At 36.3% G+C, this 18,318-nt stretch overlaps 1 protein-coding gene across 1 annotated transcript in view; it reads right to left on the bottom strand.

Annotated features, from left to right (window-relative positions):
* UBR5 (ubiquitin protein ligase E3 component n-recognin 5) overlaps positions 1 to 18,318 on the bottom strand; it is a 191,283-nt gene that overhangs the window by 9,131 nt on the left and 163,834 nt on the right. The window contains exons 41-52 of the mRNA XM_023757795.1: positions 14,011 to 14,241; positions 13,423 to 13,496; positions 12,086 to 12,258; positions 11,877 to 11,990; positions 10,702 to 10,922; positions 8,998 to 9,118; positions 8,810 to 8,914; positions 6,126 to 6,369; positions 4,565 to 4,676; positions 3,902 to 4,046; positions 2,884 to 3,014; positions 1,539 to 1,599 (exon numbers count right to left, since the gene is read on the bottom strand). Of these exons, the coding sequence (XP_023613563.1) occupies positions 1,539 to 1,599; positions 2,884 to 3,014; positions 3,902 to 4,046; positions 4,565 to 4,676; positions 6,126 to 6,369; positions 8,810 to 8,914; positions 8,998 to 9,118; positions 10,702 to 10,922; positions 11,877 to 11,990; positions 12,086 to 12,258; positions 13,423 to 13,496; positions 14,011 to 14,241 (1,732 nt within the window). The remainder of the gene's footprint in view (positions 1 to 1,538; positions 1,600 to 2,883; positions 3,015 to 3,901; positions 4,047 to 4,564; positions 4,677 to 6,125; positions 6,370 to 8,809; positions 8,915 to 8,997; positions 9,119 to 10,701; positions 10,923 to 11,876; positions 11,991 to 12,085; positions 12,259 to 13,422; positions 13,497 to 14,010; positions 14,242 to 18,318) is intronic.

Below are 18,318 nucleotides of genomic sequence, written 5' to 3'. Positions count from 1 at the left end.
GATAATTCTTAAAGCACTTTAAGGATGATGTTCCATTCTCATCCAACCTTCCCAGTTTTTGATGAGAAATCCAGTCTTTCAAATCATCATTTCCCTCTATGTAAGGCACTGGTTTTTGGCTGCTTTGTTTTATTTTTTACAAAAGCAGTTTTATTATAATGTGTCTGGACATAGGTTTCTTTTAGTTTATCCTGTTTATAGTTCACTGACCTTCTTGAATCTATAAATCTGCCTTGCATCAAATTTGGGAAGTTTCAGCTATTATTTCTTCAATTATTTTTTCTGTAACAAGCTCTTTCTCCTCTTTTCTGGGTACTACAATGACATGAATGTTTGATCACTCATGATCCCTGAAATAGTTCCATTTGAAATCTGTTTTTCAACATGGATAATTTCTAGCTCTCTTCAAGTTGACTGGCACTTTTCTCTGTCTTCATTCTGCTACTGAGCTATCCAGTGAAATATTTTCTTTTAGACATTGTACTTTAATTCTAATATTTTCCTTTCATTCTCTTATAAAGTTTCTATTTCTCTGCTTAGAACCTCTATTTTGTCATTCCTTTACTTCACAGAAAGAACATGAGATGTAAAGTCTGATAATTCCAACAAGAGGGTCATCTCTAAGTTAACATCTACTGGGAGAATTGGTCAGTTTTTCCTGGTTCTTTGATATTGAGTAATTTTGGAGTGTTTCCCAGATTTTGAATATTAAATTGTGAAAGTTGAGAATGTTGATATTTTGGCAATCAACCTGGTTAGCTTCAGATTGGAAGTGTCACCTTCTGTGTGCAGTGGTTCCAATACCAATTAAGTTTCCAAAGCTTTTCATTTTACCGTTTAGGGCCCGCTCTGCATATTCACCATTTGATGTAGTCTGGGATTTGGGACAGTGATTTATACACTGTAAGTTAGTTCTCAAAGCCTTTGCTCTATCTTCTAGCTAAGATGGAGTAGCAATGATCATACCAACTGTTTTTTCAAGTTTTGCTTTCCTGCTCCAATCTGTTTGCTACTGTTTACTTTTCAGGATCCTCAGATAGTTCCATTTTGTATTTGTCTAGAGTTTTTAGATGTAAGCAGTGAAAGAGATAAGATTATTCTGGGTTTGCTCCATCTTGGCTGACAATGAAGTCCTTTGTAGCTTAAGAATAACACATATCTGCACTAAAAAGCCTTCCTTATTGCTATACCACATCATGTTTTGTCTGCATCTTTTGCACTCACTGCTTCTTTGAAGAATAAGCTCTAGGCTTCCATATTGCCTCTCCTCTGCTATTAATTCATGATATCTCTAAATTAAAGCTTAATTCAGGCTGTGATTAAATGGAGGCAGCCAGTGAATGGGGTTATATTGAGCCCTAACTAAACCAATCTCATTACTTGATTGTGTGCATGACACCTATCTTTGTTTTTATCTCTAATATAATCAAGCATTTTACTTATAAAGACATAGTTCCTTCATAAATATGGCTTTTCTCCCCTCCTGTAATTCAAATTACAAGTGCTTATTAATAGCACATATACAAAATATCCCTTACCTGTACCTTTTCTGAGGAGTCTAATAATCCAAGATCCAGGATACTATCAGCTCCATTTTCCCTAAAAACAAACAAAATACCTTTCACATTCCAGATAAGTGAAATATAGAATTTAGTGTAGAGAAAACATGTAAATTTAAACTTATTTATAATTTATAAATACATTTACGTTTTGAAGTAAATAAAAAGCACTAGATGTTCCAAGCCATGATTCAAAATAATGAACTAAAGGCTACGACAAAATAATGTGGTCTTCATAGGGGTGCTAAAAGTTAAGCTTGGGGAAGCATTATAAAGAACAGAAAAATGTTCAGAAAGCAATCACAATTGGAATCAAATTCTTTAGTGTATTATTCTAGGATACTAATAACTTCATACCAACTCCATAACCCATGTAGGTGAAGAAAGCAGTCAATATTATGTATTATTTGCATTCTATAGAAAACACTACTAAATTAGCAAACCTTACATATATTTACAAAACTTTTTCTCATCAAAAATGTACAATCCTCTCAATATTTTCTATAATGGGCTGAGCTCTATCAATGTGCTGATACCTCCAGAGACAGGAAAGAGGAATAAAGAAATAGTGCATAAAGTCTAGAGGAGAAATGTAGTAATAGCAAAGAGAATAAATTTCTAGCAATAGTTTTTGGCTTGGACCATTCAAAGTCTGAAATAAGGGAAGTGGCTGTTTAGTTTCAGAGGTTAGCCTACCTGGCTTTCCATCTTTAGGACTATATCTAAACTAAGTTCCTCATTCAAAATCATGACTAAGAAGAAAAAATAAACTTTCATCTAAAGTAAGTAACATCTCAAAGCCTCAAACTGGATATGAAGGTAGTCCCAGAATGGAAGGCACAATATAAGTACGACATATTTTCCTAATGTCACTTGTCACCTTGGAAAAAGAAGGGTAAGTAATTTAACTGTTAGAAATTTAAACATTTTCTATTCAAATAAATTATACAATGGAAAGCAAAAGCTTGCATGGATTGAGATAAACCAGGAGGCCTAAAAGAAATTTCATTCTTATAGCAAGAACTCAGGGACTATCCCCCAATTTCTTGAGGTATTTAGTTTCTGCAATGAGGATGGTATCGTGATGGGAGAATTTGAGATGTGTTTCTTATAATTTCTAAATATCTCGTACATAAGGGATGCTTAAACTCTACTTTCTAATAAATGTGAAACTCGGCTCTCTCAATCATGGATTTTAAACCATCACTTGAAAAGCCATTTAAAGTCTTATATAGTATAAATTCTAAGATATGGTGGCATCCACATCCTAATAATAAAGCAGCTGATATGTAAACTGAAATGCCTTCCCAAATGTACACATTACCGTCCATGTGCAATAATGAGTTCCATGGCTTCATCCACTCTTGCTCTCAGAGAATCTTCACTTGCTAGAAGGAGAAGCAACTGAGCTGGGGATAATTCCAACAACATGCCAGTGATTTTACTTGCAAAAGCCTGTAAATGATGAATAAATGTTAATTGCCCCTACTCTCTGAAATTTCTTGTCTAAATCAGCAATCTTGCACGCTCCAAAAAGAAAAAGGAAAATAAGAAATTTAGATAACAATTCAAAAACTTCTGAACCAATAAGGTATTTTATTAAACTAGAAGCTTAATTATAGAGAACTTTGGTAGGGAATGAATAGTCCACGCACTAGCAGTCTTGTTAAAGCTATTTTAATATTTATATAGTAAGCCTTTTTGTAACGCTCTTGATATTCATGAGTTAACATACAAATAATTTCCCTGTTTTTATTTTCTATCAGAATGCCAGAAACCTTTCTTTCATTTAATGGTAGAAAAAAAAAGAGGGAGGGAAGAAGTGAAGGAGGAAGAGAGAGAAAAAGATGCTATTTAAGGCTAAGGATTTACTGACAGAAATATAATTGGGTTTCTGTTTTATTATTCTTTTGCTATAACTTGTACATATAGTTATGTACAAAGACAAAAATCACAACCAGTTTGTTTCATATTATGAAAGAAACCTCTGAGAGAACACTCGAAATAAAAATCTTGTAATATTTATCAACAGTTAAGGTACAATATTTGCAATGTGTTCTAACTACAGATTGATAACAGATAAAAAGTGTACTTTAAAATGTAACAATGTGTGCAAATATGGCACAAATACAATGCACAGATAATCCTTTAGCACACAAGGAACTTATTAGGTAGAATGCCAAGGTAGCATAGGTAGGAAAACTGAACAAACCTCAAGCTATCTACACAGTTTCCCTCCAGCAAGCATGTTCCTTCCTAAGCTTTATTCTTACTACAGTCCTCAACCACATGACTTGCCAGGAGCTGACAATTTTTTAAAATACCAACTGCACTGTACATACTGGTTGCATTGCTTGTACACGGGGATAAAGTCTTTCTCCAAGCGCCTGACGATGTGCTGGCAGAGGATCAGGATCATCACTAGGATTCCCTTCAGAGGCTGGTCTGAAGGGTCTAGTGTCGATGGAAAGCTGTCTTCTAAAGTCTCTGAAAGAAGAACAACGCTATTATGATTTTATTTCCTTTGTCTGTAAAATGAAAATATCAGCACAACAGGTAATGAAGGTAGATTCACAATGCATAGTTCAATTTGATTCTAAGGGAAGAGGACCTTAAAATACCAGAATCAAGAGCCCACCCATGATTCCTGGAGATTGTAGTCAAAAGTAAAATGCCAATCATCCTACCAGGAGAAAAATTGAAAGGTTTAAATAACATAATTGCAACAATTATAATTTTAAAACAAACTTAAGAAAGAATGCTATGAAGTTTCAACAATTAAGAACATGAGAAGGATAAATAAAAAGCGAATACAATTTCAACTGCCCTTGAGTTTTTAAAGCAGAACATTTTAAAAACGGTGAGACTATTTTAGTTATTATATATATGTATCCAAATATTAATTTTCTAAAAACTAGTCCATAATTAAGATTCTTTTATTTACAAACCTGCCTTCAATTCATCAGAAAAGGTAGAATTCAACAAAAGATAAAAAATTATCTCACCTATCCCGATCTCTCCGAGAACCTGCTCGCAAGCCACTACTTCTCCTCATTTCCCTTTCTCTCTCCCTTTCCCGATCCCGCTCTCCTCTATTCCTTAATCTTTGCATCAAACCTGGAAGGAAATATGAAATACACTTTGTTTAGATGAATGTAATTTCAACTACTTCAAAGTCAATGTGAGGACATGACCTAACATAGTAAGACATAACAGCTTTAGAGCATCACTCTCCCTATGGCTTTGAGGGTTGGGGTGATTGTGCAGAATGTATCTAGCACATAACAGGTGTTTCAGCATTTGTTTAATGAATTTTTCCTCCTTTGTCACATCAAAGCTGTGAAATAATATGTAGCAACTGGGCTATGTTAGTTTCACCATAAATAATGCTGACATTTCTTACAGGATTAGAATCATATTCAAACATCTTTCCTATTATTAGTATTTGATTTTATATGTTATAGGCCATCCAGGACATTAACTATCATTACTTTTAAAACTATAAACATAAGCCTGAGTATGGTTTCCAAAGAATATGCAGAAAGATTATTTTTGAATCATTATGACTCCCCAGGTTTCCTCATTTACATTTGCCAATTTCTTATTGTAAGATTACTAGAGGCCCGATGCACAAATTTCGAGCAAGGGGCTCAGCTCTCACAGCCCCAGCTTCATCTGGAAGGTCGTCCAGCTGTCCAGTCTAATTAGCATATTACACTTTTATTATTATAGAAAGAAAGTCAAATGGTAAAACTAGAGCTCATTCAGCCTCTACAGTGGTGGTTTACAAAATCCCAATAAAATGCATCTACACGCTAGGTAAAATATAGGATTTTCTTAATAACTCCCTCTCCCCCTCAATTATTATACCCTCCCACCTACAAAACTGATAATATTCTGTCCCCTATTCATGAATGACCAATTATACCTACTCAAGCCTTTCGCAATTTTCACTTTTTTACTCGCTAATTGGAATCTTGAAAATTAGGCAAGAGTTCTAATCCCAAAGTGTTGCTCCTCAAAGGAGGTAAAGAGCTTACACCAGAGTGTTAATAGAAATCTCACTACCAAAATACAAACAATGAGGTTAGTGATATAAGCCAACCAATTTACATTTGGTTGCCAAGCTCCATATCTTACTGGGAGCCAGTAGCAACTCTATAAAGCATACGTTTAATAGCACTGCTCTGGGGAACATTATTTTCTTCTCAAGTATCTGAACTAATTAAATATAGAGGCTGAACTTGTATATTTCCATGGATCTTTGTTTTACTTTATGAAACCATGGGTCTTACAACCTCCCACCCCTAAACCTGTAACAACTAAAATGAGAAATTTTAATTTTCATTAACATTAAGGATAACATATGTGACAAAAGGGCAAACTGCTAAACTATCGATTAGAATAGTGTAAACAAGATTAAATCATTAATCTAGAATAAAAGTATATAAAAATGTAAATGTACATTAAAGTTCTCTCACTATAAATACATATAACCATGATTATCATTGTTTTAATCAAACAAGAAAAGATTTTTATGATGTTTGCTATCTGTCGAGTACTTACTTGTATGAGTGCCTTTGTTGGCATTTTGGATACAATCTAGATTTGGCAATTTTTCATTTGACAAAAACGCCTGTGCAATGGCTGTATAAAAACTTCGTGCTACACCACTGCCCTCTCCTGGCTCGTCCTTAAACGTGACTTTTACTCTGTGTACAGCCATTGGTGTAGTAGCACATCTTCGCCCAAAGTGATTGTTCAGCTGCCTCATGGTCTGCTGAATAAGAAGATCTCGATCCCGATCCACCTATTAAAACATCAAAGAGTAATAAATTCAGTGTCGGGAACCATCCTGAAAATTTTCTATGTAACATCTGAACATCTAATTTTAGCTTTTTCTTGATAATTTAAATCAGCAGTCGCCAGCCAACCGGTGGTCCGTGAGGTCCGAAAGGTTGGTGACCACTGATTTAAATAACTAAGGAAAGTAATTTAGGTTCTCAGAGACTTATACATTCCAAATAAACAACATTCAAAAGTATACAAGAATGTCTTGTATTAAATCAGGATAATGGAATTTAACTCAATTCTAACACTTTCCTAAAAGGTCTACTAGAAACAGCAATTCATTCAATTTTGGAATGCACCAGAATAAACTGCAAGTGGATCTACAGTGTGAAAATTTTTTTAAAATAGCAAATACTAAAAGAAAATATGGAACACCACACACAAAGTTAAAGGAAATGACAACTAGGGAAAATTTTTGCACCTTCTAATACAAAGATACATATTCATGAGCAGTATGCATTATCACCTAAAGATAATATGATTCTAAAACACAAACAAATTAAACAGAAAAAAAATGGGCAAGATAAATCAACAAAGAATTCACAAAAAAAGAAATATCCTTATATATATGAAACAACGTTTAACCTTGCTCGTAAAAGAAACGCAAATTAAAACTATACTGTAATGCCACTTCTTAATCTGTCAGATTGGTAAAGTCTAAAAATTTGACAAAATGCTGGCAAGACTGTTCTCGTATTGATGTTCAAAGTGTAAAAATATACAACCATTATGCAGAGGTGTTTGCCAATACTTGGCAAAATTATGTATGCACATGCCCTTTGACCCATATCTAGGTTCAATGTCTAGGAATCTCTCAACCTAGATAAAATATAGGACATACTAGACCACAAGAGAAACATAGGAGGCTACTCATCACACTAGTTACTGTAACAGCAAAAAGACTGTAAACAAACCAAAATGCCTATCAATAGGAGACTGACTGAAAAACAACAACAACAAAAAACCCAGATACAATTATAAAATGTCTTAGCAGTACACTAGGACTAAACAGCTGTAACAGGAAGCAGAATATCTCTACATGCAGTTAAGGCTTTATCTCTAGGATATACGCTTTACTGGTAAAATAAAGATGGAGTAAAATGTATAGCATAGTTGGGATGGGAAGGGTGAGAGAGAGAAAGGTAATGAATACACATGCATGATTATAAATTTTTAAAGTGAGGAGGGAAATAAACTTTAAAACTTGAAGGGCAGGGGACATGTAAAAGACACAAAAATAGGAATAGAAACTAGATTTCTCTGAATACATACATCTTCTTTGTAGAGTTGACCTTGCAACGTTGTAGATATTTTACATTCATTATGAAAAATAAAGAAATAAAAGGAGAAAGCAACCCCTAAAAGCTGAAAGCAAAATAAAACAAAAGGCCCTAATTATTTGGAGATGATAGCAAAACCACCCAAAGATAAATTATTTCAAGTAACTTTAAAACAAAGTAATTTGACTGTACATCTCCCAACTGGATATGCTCTAAGGACAAAAAAAACAAAACAAAACAAAAACAAAAAACAAAAAACCTGCAAATATATCTTAAGCTATTTTCAATAATCATTTTGTGGTAGTGTTGACATTGTGATTTTCAGACTGATACATGTATGCTGTAGGATAAAAGCAAATGAGTGAAGTTATCAGTGTTGTTGGGAATTTGGATATTCAGTTTGGAAGAAAGGCAATCAAGACTAAGAGGTGAAAATCAACAAAAAACTGTGTGATCCCTAACCTTAAATTTGATTGCGATTATCAGGATGAACTCATGATGTAATATTCTTCTTGTTCTTTTGTTTGCTTTGTTTGTTAAAAAGCATTTCCTAGCTCTCTCCACTAAAAAGGCCTAGAATCAATGACTGCCCTAGGAGGCAGCGAGAAACCTTAAGAGCCCAGATTATAATCTCAAAATACAATTTCCTACCAAAAGGAACAAGAACTTCTTGAAGAAATGGCTGACTTAAGTAAGGTCTGTGACGGGATATATATACAAGATGAGACATACCAAAAAGGAAGGAAGTTATCAAAGATTATTCATGTCAAAAGGACTCAAGAGCCAAAAACGAATCAGACTCCCACTAATCAAAGAAGAGACAATTTGAGCATCAATTGGAATAATATCCCCAATGAAATGCCCATCAGAAACATTTAAATCCATGTGTTCTTAATGATACTTTAAAAGAGAGAGAGAGAGAAACTGAAACAAAAAAATCACTGATCATCACTAGAGGATGCTAGGAAGCAGACAGCCCCTATTCTAAATGTGGTAACTACCATTTATTTTCTTTAAATTTTGAATTATACAGCACATATCCCTAAGCAAGATTAATTTTTGTTTTTAAACTTAATATAAATGGCATACTATATGTATAGTATAAGAAATTCTAAATACCTTTACCTCTAGTGATAAATCTCTTGACTGCTGATTTCTCAGTTTTTCCATTTCTCTACGGAATTTTGATTCTTTTACCTCAAAACCACCCAATTCGGTTAGGATCTTAAAAAAAATGCATGACAGAATTATTCTCTGAAATACGTTCTTATAGACAAAATAGAATTTAAAGTGCTCAAAATACATACTGATCCAGGTTCTGCTCCAACATCTTCCATGAATACCCTGCCGAACAGTTCTAATGAAAGGCGCCAACGTCCTAGCAGCATATCATGGGAAATAACCATTCCCATGAAGCTACACTGTGGCCTGTAAGAAATTTAAGGGGAGAAGGGGGAAGTAATTTAGCCAACTCTAAAAATTCCCTGACTTTTGGCCAATGATGTAATTTATTTAGTCTTTTAATATTCTGAGGCTTTAAGTATTTTAAACCATATCTTCTCTAATGGAGAACTTTCTATAGCTCCTCCTTCCTCACAGAACGTCTCATTTTTACTCAATTGTTCCTGCTGTCTTTTAAGTCAGGCTACCTCCTATTTTCAACTTTCATTTTACCTCTTCTCCAAGTACAATGTCTATCCCCATTAGGTGATTCCCAGACACCTCTCTAGTTCACACTTCCACAATGGACCAGAATTTCCACTATGTTCAATACAACCACTCCAATGATACTCAACTCAACATGGTAAACTGAATATGGCCTCTTTGCTACAGTGACATTGCCTCCAGACCTCTTTCAGCAGTAACATGTACTTCCTTACTGCATCAACATGAAACAAATTCTAATTTTTCTTCCCCGAGTTCCTCCAGAGTGATCAAGGCAAGGCTTCATGAGCTTCTCCTTCCTTTCCATGATTTCCTTTCCAGCCCCCCCCCCCCCCCAAGGCATAGGCAATAATCTACTTCAGCCTCTTTTTTTTTTTTTTAACCAATAGCCAGAACTAATAACAGCTTTCTAATTTATCTCCCTACCCCTATTCTTCTATCAATCCACCTGCTTCTACACATTCTAACCACCTCAGCTCAAGCCATACTGTCTCTAGGAAACTTGGGCCACCCTAGTCCATGATTCTTCCTTGCCTTTTATGGTTGTTAAGCCATGTATGTAAAGTATATATAGTTTCCTAAACTAGTTTAATTCCTCCTAAGCAAAAATATTATCTGACATTATGTAAGCAAAAAACACAGAGCATATATATAGCAAATAATCTACAAATCATTTGGTGATTAGACATATTGAGCAACAGTGTATACTGGCAAATTTTTATTGGGAAAGCAAAGAGCCTATCTCTTGCAAGAGAATGACCTATTGTGGACCTGGCAAAGAACTTCAAGTAAGTGTGAGAACCACAAATCTAGAAACCTTTCTAGTTATTCACATGTCCCCCCTTAACTGAGCTGCTGGAAATAAGTCTATAATTGGTTATCTGACATGGAGATATACATACATATATAATAATAATAGCATAATATGCTAATTAGACCAGACAGCTGAACGATCTTCCAGACGTCCTTCCACAGCTGCAAGGTCTGAGCCCTTTGCATGAATTTCGTGCATCGGGCCTCTAATATATATATATATATATACTTTAACTCAGTACTAAACATTAAAAACCAGTCTTAGAATTTCCTCAAAGTGAGAAAATAATAATGCCAACCAAAATAATGACAACACAGTCACAAAAAGACAACAATCCATAAAACTAAAATTTAGTATTTAAATATCTGCTTATAACCTATGAAAACACAAAAATATAAAATAACATTTAATTATACTATTCGTCAAAAAATGAAATAAAATTGTAAAATTTCTAAATAAAAAATTCTTACAACAATTATATCATAGCCATAAAAGTAATACAACAGAAAAACTATCTTCACTTAGCAAATACCTGAAAGAGGTAAGAGGTGGCCCTTCACTCTCAGTCAGTCCTATTTCTGCCAGTAAACTGCTTTTCAGCTGTGCAGCAAGATCATGAGCAGATGGCCCTGGTTTTGCACTCTCGGCTTCTTCTGGCACCATGTTCTGTTCTTCCCCTTCCTTTTTTTGCCGATTTTGCATGTTCATTACATTTTTCAAGTTGGCAGCATAAGACATTTTAGTTGGAAGAACCTATGAATTTTTACATTTAAAAGTTACATATAAAAAAACTAACTAGATTTTGTCTTCAACTCACTACTGCTCCATAGCAATCACATGCAAGCAATGGAATTCCTTTCTGGCACTTCACCTACAAAGATGCAGCTGTTTCTTGTCTGTCTGATTCCCCTCACTGACCACCAAGTCCAGTGCATCTACCACAGCAGCCTCCAAGAACTTTTAAAAGAATCTCTGTAATATCTGTGGTTATTAAGTCTCTTATGCATCTTCAGGTTTTGTTTTTTATATCATTTAGATAATAAAAAATTATATTCAACTAATTTCTTCGATGACGGCTCTTAAACATGTTATTACTTTTTTCATTGGAGATACAGTACAGAATAATTTTAGGCTCTGAAATCAGACTTTTATCTAAAATCTAGATCTTTCACTTAACCAGTTGTATAACAATACACATTACCACATGAAATATATGTAATCTCTCCAATTTATTACCCATAAAATCAAGATAACAATGTTTTCTACCCAACATGGCTATAAGAATTAATTGAGACAGTGCTTAGGAGGTAGAATTATTGAACAAATTATTAATTTTACCTTATTTATTCACATTCTAAATTCAAAAAGAAAAATTTCAAGCTAATTATTATTATACATGCTCATATAAAGTATGTATTCATATATGTACATATAAATTTAAATTTTCAGGAACATTATAATAATAAACTGTAAAATAGGAAGAGCACATAATGAAACTCCTGCTTTATCGATGAAGTAACCTGACACAGCACAATTAGTCTCAAAGCTGGCTAATAAAATAGTTGGAATTCCTTTTGTTGACATAAAACAGGAATTTCTGATACTTAAATTACTTGAGGAAATACAATATTCTGAATTAATGCAGTTTCAAAAATAAAAAAATGCTTATTTACAAATATTGTATTGCAAAGATTTTTACTATCTTACCTCAAGGCAGTTTCTATCCACTGTAACCTCCATTAAGCATTTCCCACTACTGGCAGATGAAGAATAAAGACCCTGACTTGGTCGGCCAAAAAGATCCTCCTTTCTAGCATTTGGCTGCAATTTTAGCAGAAATATTCTAGTTACATTGTACATTTGAAAAAAATAAAGTCAATTAAAAAGAAACCTGAATACCAGTTAATTTAAATCACCTGCAACAAATGTGGTTGATCAGCCAAGGGGATGGCTTCAGCCAGAGGCACTTCAAATGGATTTGGGGGTATACACCCAAGGAATGTCATGGAATCTGAGCGTCGGAAAAATGGATGATTTTGGCCAGTTTCTGCAGGAAGAGAGTCATCATCCTTATCATTCAAAGTAGCACCTAAACATAAAGAGATGAAATGTATGGTTTTTAGAAAAATTATTTAATCATTGGGGAGGGGTAAAAGAATCTTAATCTGCTCAGTCCAAATTACCTCTATAAATTTTAATGGCACTCAAAAATAAGTTAATAGTCCAAAATTTTTATATTATTTTTAAGTAATTTAAATTTTTAGCAGCTCAAAAGGATAATAATGGTAAATTTTATGTTATGTGTATTTTAAATAACAATAAGAGCTTGCCAAAAAATAATTAGCAGTAACAAATATTGCTCCATTTTATATTAGATGGAAGTTTCCCATATCCTTCTCTTTATCTCTCTATAAAGATTCAGACCCGAATACAGGTAGATTCCTGAGCATATTCATGACCCGGCTCACATGACTCCAAAAAGGGAAATGGTCAGGAGCTGAAATTCGAGCATTTGCTTACTTGTAAGTTCTGCTTCCTCTATAAGAAGACAAACAGAAATTCTCTGGGCACTCATGAATCCCGATAGGAAGTCAGCACACCAACTCCCTTTAATGGAATTAAACTTTGAGAGGGGCTTACTGTGTGCTGTGAAAACAATAGGAAGCAATGGCTGGGTGCTCAAAACTACCAGTTAGCTCAGCTGTCTTTCCCTGGGTTGGGTGAAAGTGCTAGCTGATAATAAGGGTCAAGTGGACTAACTGACCCCATTTAAAAAACTTTTTTAATTCCACTTGAATAGCTGAAAAAGACAAACTGCAGAAAACCCCCCAAATTCCTTGAGTTTGGAATACTTTTTTTTTATTACAGATTTTGATATTTGGTATTTCTCATCTTCTTGAGTAAATCTATTTTGCATCAATATTAACGAAGGTTCTGCTAAGACTTTAATGCAATGCCTACACACTTAAGAGTAAAAATAAAACTAAGAAATGTACAGGAGAGATGCAAAGATTATGCAGGAAAAATACTGATTATTGAAAAGTTCATAACGTTCCTTTAATCATTCTTATTTATGAAGCAAATAATGCAAGGTTTTATAAGGAAAAATGGACAGAAAAGGCAAGAAATGGAACATAGAGAAGAATAGAGAAATCCCCACCCAGACAGAAAATAATGAAGTTAAAAAGCTTGAAGGGGAACTACTGAGGCAGCCATTTCTTGCAGTAGATTAGCAGATTTTCTGTGCACTAACTTTGATTGGTGTCATCATCATTTTCGTGTTCTGAATCTTCATTATCAATACCCAGTTCCAAGAGTTCTCGCGTCCTTTAAAAAGACAAATGAGTTGTTTTACACGAAATTTTTGTGTAATATGAACAGAAGCAAAGATGATGGGAATTATAAGCAAAAAACAATGAAAAGGGTTGTTAAGTATCTAAACAACTTCAAACATTTTGATAAAGTTTCAGACTCTGGGAATGATAGACTGACCAGCCATGTGTGTCACAATTACAAAATAGATTTAAATACAAGTAAAAAGCTAATCAGACCAAGAAACAGTGAGGGAGTATTTATACAAACTCTAATATATGATCAACCAGACCAAACTATCTTGAATATAAAGCTTAACTGGATTCTTAGGTTTCCTGTTTTAAGTGTGGCTTTAGCTACAGCGAAAGGTTGGGTATACTCAAGTCCACTTTCCCACATGAAATATTCCTGCACTATTTCTCTTTTGCAAAGCTGTTCTCCTTACTCCAGGTATTGGACAATATACTAATGAAGACCACACTGAGCAAGTAAGTATTTCTTAAACCAACTTCAGGGCAAGTATGGATACCTTTTGCGTTCTAGTTGAGGTGTATCCAATGTTGTCTGCTGATTCATTGCTTTAATCCAATATATAAGGGCTTGAAAAACATATGCTACATGCTTCAGTGAGCAAACATCCAAAACGGGAAGGACATCCGAATGCTCATCATTATGAGACCGCATTAGAGAAAGAGCATAATTTAGGAAGTCCCCTCGAGCTGACATCATTCCTTGGCGAGCACTAAGCAATGTGGCACGGCTATAGGAATAAAAAGAAATGAAAATGTTTACAAAAAGAACACAAACATGAAATTTACCATCATAAATGTGCAAAATTAGGAACTGAAACTATCCTATATAATAGAAGGGTAATATGCAAATAGACCAAACGGCAGAACAATCGAACAGCCAATCAAAGCATAATATGCTAATGATAGGCTAACACTGCTCAACCGCTTGCTATGATGTGCACTGACCACCAGAGGGCAGTCAGTCAACTGGCCGACCAGTTGCTATGATGTACACTGACCACCAGGGGGCAGATGCTCTGACCAGTTGGTTAGCTTGCTGCTGGGGACTGGACACGCCATGGAGCCCTTCCGTGGTCCCTCCCTGGCCCAATTGTGCACCAGTGGGGTCCCTCAGCCTGGCCTGTGCTCTCTCACAATCTGGGACCCCTCAGGGGATGTCAGAAAGCCGGTTTCAGCACAATCCCACAGGCCACTCCCCTTGGGAGGGCGCCAGATGCAGGGCTCATGGCTAGTGGGTGCTGCTATGGCAGCGCGAACCTCTCCCAATCGGGACTGATTGGGTGCGAGCCCGCGGCAGGCACAGTGGGGCCAGGATGAGTGGGAGCAGCAGGTAGGAGCTGCAGGTGGCATTGGACTACGGGTTTTCGGCCCGATCCCTGCAGGCCACCCAAAAGGACCCCACCTGTGCACAAATTCATGCACCTGGCCTCTAGTCCATAGATTAAAAACTACCCACAGGCTTAAACTATCCATTAAGCCTGTGGCTCTGCTTCAGAAATATGACCATTGTGTATGATTTACAGTCCTGTACTTTCACACAGGAAAGAAATTCTAGTATCCTTGGGAATGGCAGAAGGAACGCTTTCCCTAAAGACAATGGTTCTCAAAGTTTAGCATCCATCAAAATCACCTGGAGGGTTTGTTAAAGGGGATAGTTGGCCCCACCCTTATAGTTTCAAGTAGGTGTAGGGTAGGGCCCCAAAATTTGCATTTTTAACAAGTTCTCAGGTGATACTCTTGTTGCTGCTCTGGGGACCACATTTGAGAGCCACTGCCTAAAATGACAGAAGAAAACAGAGATAGCACTGGACTTTCTCAAAAGTAAAAACGTTTGTCCTTCAAAGGACACCATTAAGAAAGTGAAAACAACCCAGAGAATAGGACAAAATTTCTGCAAATACTGTTTCTGATAAGGAACGAGTATCCAGAATATATAAAGAACTCATACAACTCAATAATAAAAGGACAAGCCAACTTAAAAAAGGACCAAGATCTAAATACCAGTAGACATTTCTCCAAAGACAATATACTAACGGCCAATAACACATGAAAAGATGCTCAACATCATTAGCAACTAGGAAAATGAGTATCAAAACCACAATGAGATACCACTTCACACCTACTAGGATGGCTATTATCAAAAAGACAGATAATAACAAGTGTTGGCAAAGATGTGGGGAAACTGGAACCCTCCAGACACTGGTACTGGGAATATAAAAAGGCACAGCCACTTTAGAAATGAGCCTGGCAGTTCCTCAAAAGGTTAAACAGATTACTATATGATCCAGCAATCTCCCGACCAGGTATAGACCCAAGATAATTGAAAACACATGTCCACACAAATACATGTCTATACCTGTACACAAGTGTTCATAGCAGTATTATTCACAACAGCCAAAAAGGTGGCCAAAGGCATATTTTGGCCATAATAGCCAAAAACAACTAAGTATCCATAAGCTTATGGACAGATAAACAAAATATGGCATATCCATATAAAGGAATATTACTAGGGAATAATGTACTAATGCATACTAAACCTGGATGAACCTTAAAACCATTATGCTAAGTAAAAGAAGCCAGGCACAAAAGACCTCATATTATACAAATCCATCTATGTGCAATGTCCAGAATAGACAAATCTAGAAAGACAAGAGAGTAGTAGATCAGTGGTTGCTTAGGGTTGGAAGGTAGGGGAAATGGGGGATGACTGATAATAGGCATGGGGTTTCTTGTGTAGAAAATTAAAGTATTCCAAAATTCATTGTGATGGTTGTGCATAGCTATGATTATGCTCAAAACTATGGAACTACTGTATACACTTTAAACAGGTTATATCTTGCCGAAACCGGTTTGGCTCAGTGGATAGAGCGTCGGCCTGCGGACTGAAAGGTCCCGGGTTCGATTCCGGTCAAGGGCATGTACGTTGGTTGCGGGCACATCCTCAGTAGGAGATGTGCAGGAGGCAGCTGGTCGATGTTTCTCTCTCATCGATGTTTCTAACTCTCTATCCCTCTCCCTTTCTCTCTGTAAAAAATCAATAAAATATATTAAAAAAAAATATATACAGGTTATATCTCAATAAAGCTGTTATAGTAGAGTGAGAGCAAGAGAGAAAGGGAGAACCCTGTGACCAATGAAAGATCTATTACCAGAACTCTGTTCTTCGGAGTAGACTAGCCTAATGACGACAAGGCTTGTGCCTGTTTGTAGAGCAGGCTTCCTACAGCAGGAAAGCTGATGCCACCAAAATCTTATCTCTAGTCCAGATCTCTCTGCCAAGAATTCAATTTTGCATAATGGACATTTCCATCAAATTCTCTCGCAGTTCTTAACAAGTTCAAAAGCAAGTATGTATTTTCATTACACTCCTCTATGTTTTTCTTTATATTTTCCTATTAGTTATTCATAATCAAAGTCTGAAAATCTCAAAGTAAATTCTGCCTCCTTTTGCTCTATCCCTCAACAAGGCCCTAACCTGTTTATGATTTCAAAGCTTCTCTCTCCTCCCTTCCTGACTTTTACCTGCCACTTTAGTTTAGAAACTATTACACTCCAACCATAGTCTGGTTAAATTTCCTAAGCAGTCTCCTAGACCTTGCTTTCCCCCTTTTATGATCCACCCAAAGAAGCAAGGTTGTTTAGCCTGAGCCAAAGCTAGAACCAAATCCCAGGACTCTGACTTGAGGTACAGGCACTTTCACTACATAGCACTGCCACTGCTCTAGTAGTGATCAATGTTTGTCCTAATTCCTAGTCTTGAAAAAGGTTATTTTATAACTGAATAGAAAGAACATAACAAATCCACAAAGAAGTACTCTTTAATTATGATTCAGCAGGCTGGAGAAGGTAGAAAAAGAAATGTGATTTGAAGAACCAAAGAACAGCTATGGTAATTACAGAATTTCCCCCTCCTGAGTACAAAGTACATTCATATTCAATCATGTTCAATGAATTTATGCCTTTTCCATGAATATATGCCTTTCAAGGGGAACGGGAATGCAGAGCTTGGGGATTAAGATAAGGAACTTGGGGATTAAGATAAGGAACTTGGGGATTAAGACTAGGACGTAGCCAGGGGTGGGGAATGTCTGGCTCCAGGGCCATATAAGGCCCGCAAAACCATTTGGTCTGGCCTTGCAAAGGCATTAGGGGTGAGTTTATTAAATGTTTGACCAAATATAGCAGGCTAGTTTTTAAGTTGATAATTTTGTATGGCCCAAGAATGATGTTATAGCCGAAACCGGTTTGGCTCAGTGGATAGAGCGTCGGCCTGCGGACTGAGGGGTCCCGGGTTCGATTCCGGTCAAGGGCATGTACCTGGGTTGCAGGCACATCCCCAGTGGGAGATGTGCAGGAGGCAGCTGATCGATGTTTCTCTCTCATCGATGTTTCTAACTCTCTATCTCTCTCCCTTCCTCTCTGTAAAAAATCAATAAAATATATATTTAAAAAAAAAAAAAAAAAGAATGATGTTATAAATACCCAAATGGCCCTTGACCAAAAAAAGGTTCCCCAGCCCTGATGTAAACCAACTACTTCAAAAATGATGATGTATCCTATATAATAAAGGGGTAATATGCAAACTGACCACCACACCCTCACACAAGATGGCCGCCCCCATGTGGTCACAAGATGGCCTGCAGGGGACGGCAGTTGTGAGCGACCAGCCCAGCAGGGGAGGGCAGTTGGGGGGGGACCAGGCCTGCAGGGGAGGGCAGTTGGAGGTGACTGGGCCTGCAAGGGAGGGCAGTTGGGGGTGATCGGCTGGCAGGGAGCAGTTAGGCATCGATCAAGCTGGCAGGGAG

Source organism: Myotis lucifugus, unplaced genomic scaffold, assembly GCF_000147115.1.
Source record: "Myotis lucifugus unplaced genomic scaffold, Myoluc2.0 scaffold_114, whole genome shotgun sequence".
Taxonomy (NCBI): Eukaryota; Metazoa; Chordata; class Mammalia; order Chiroptera; family Vespertilionidae; genus Myotis; species Myotis lucifugus.
The sequence above is the reverse complement of the archived record's forward strand: the minus strand, read 5'-3'. Positions and strand labels throughout refer to the sequence as shown.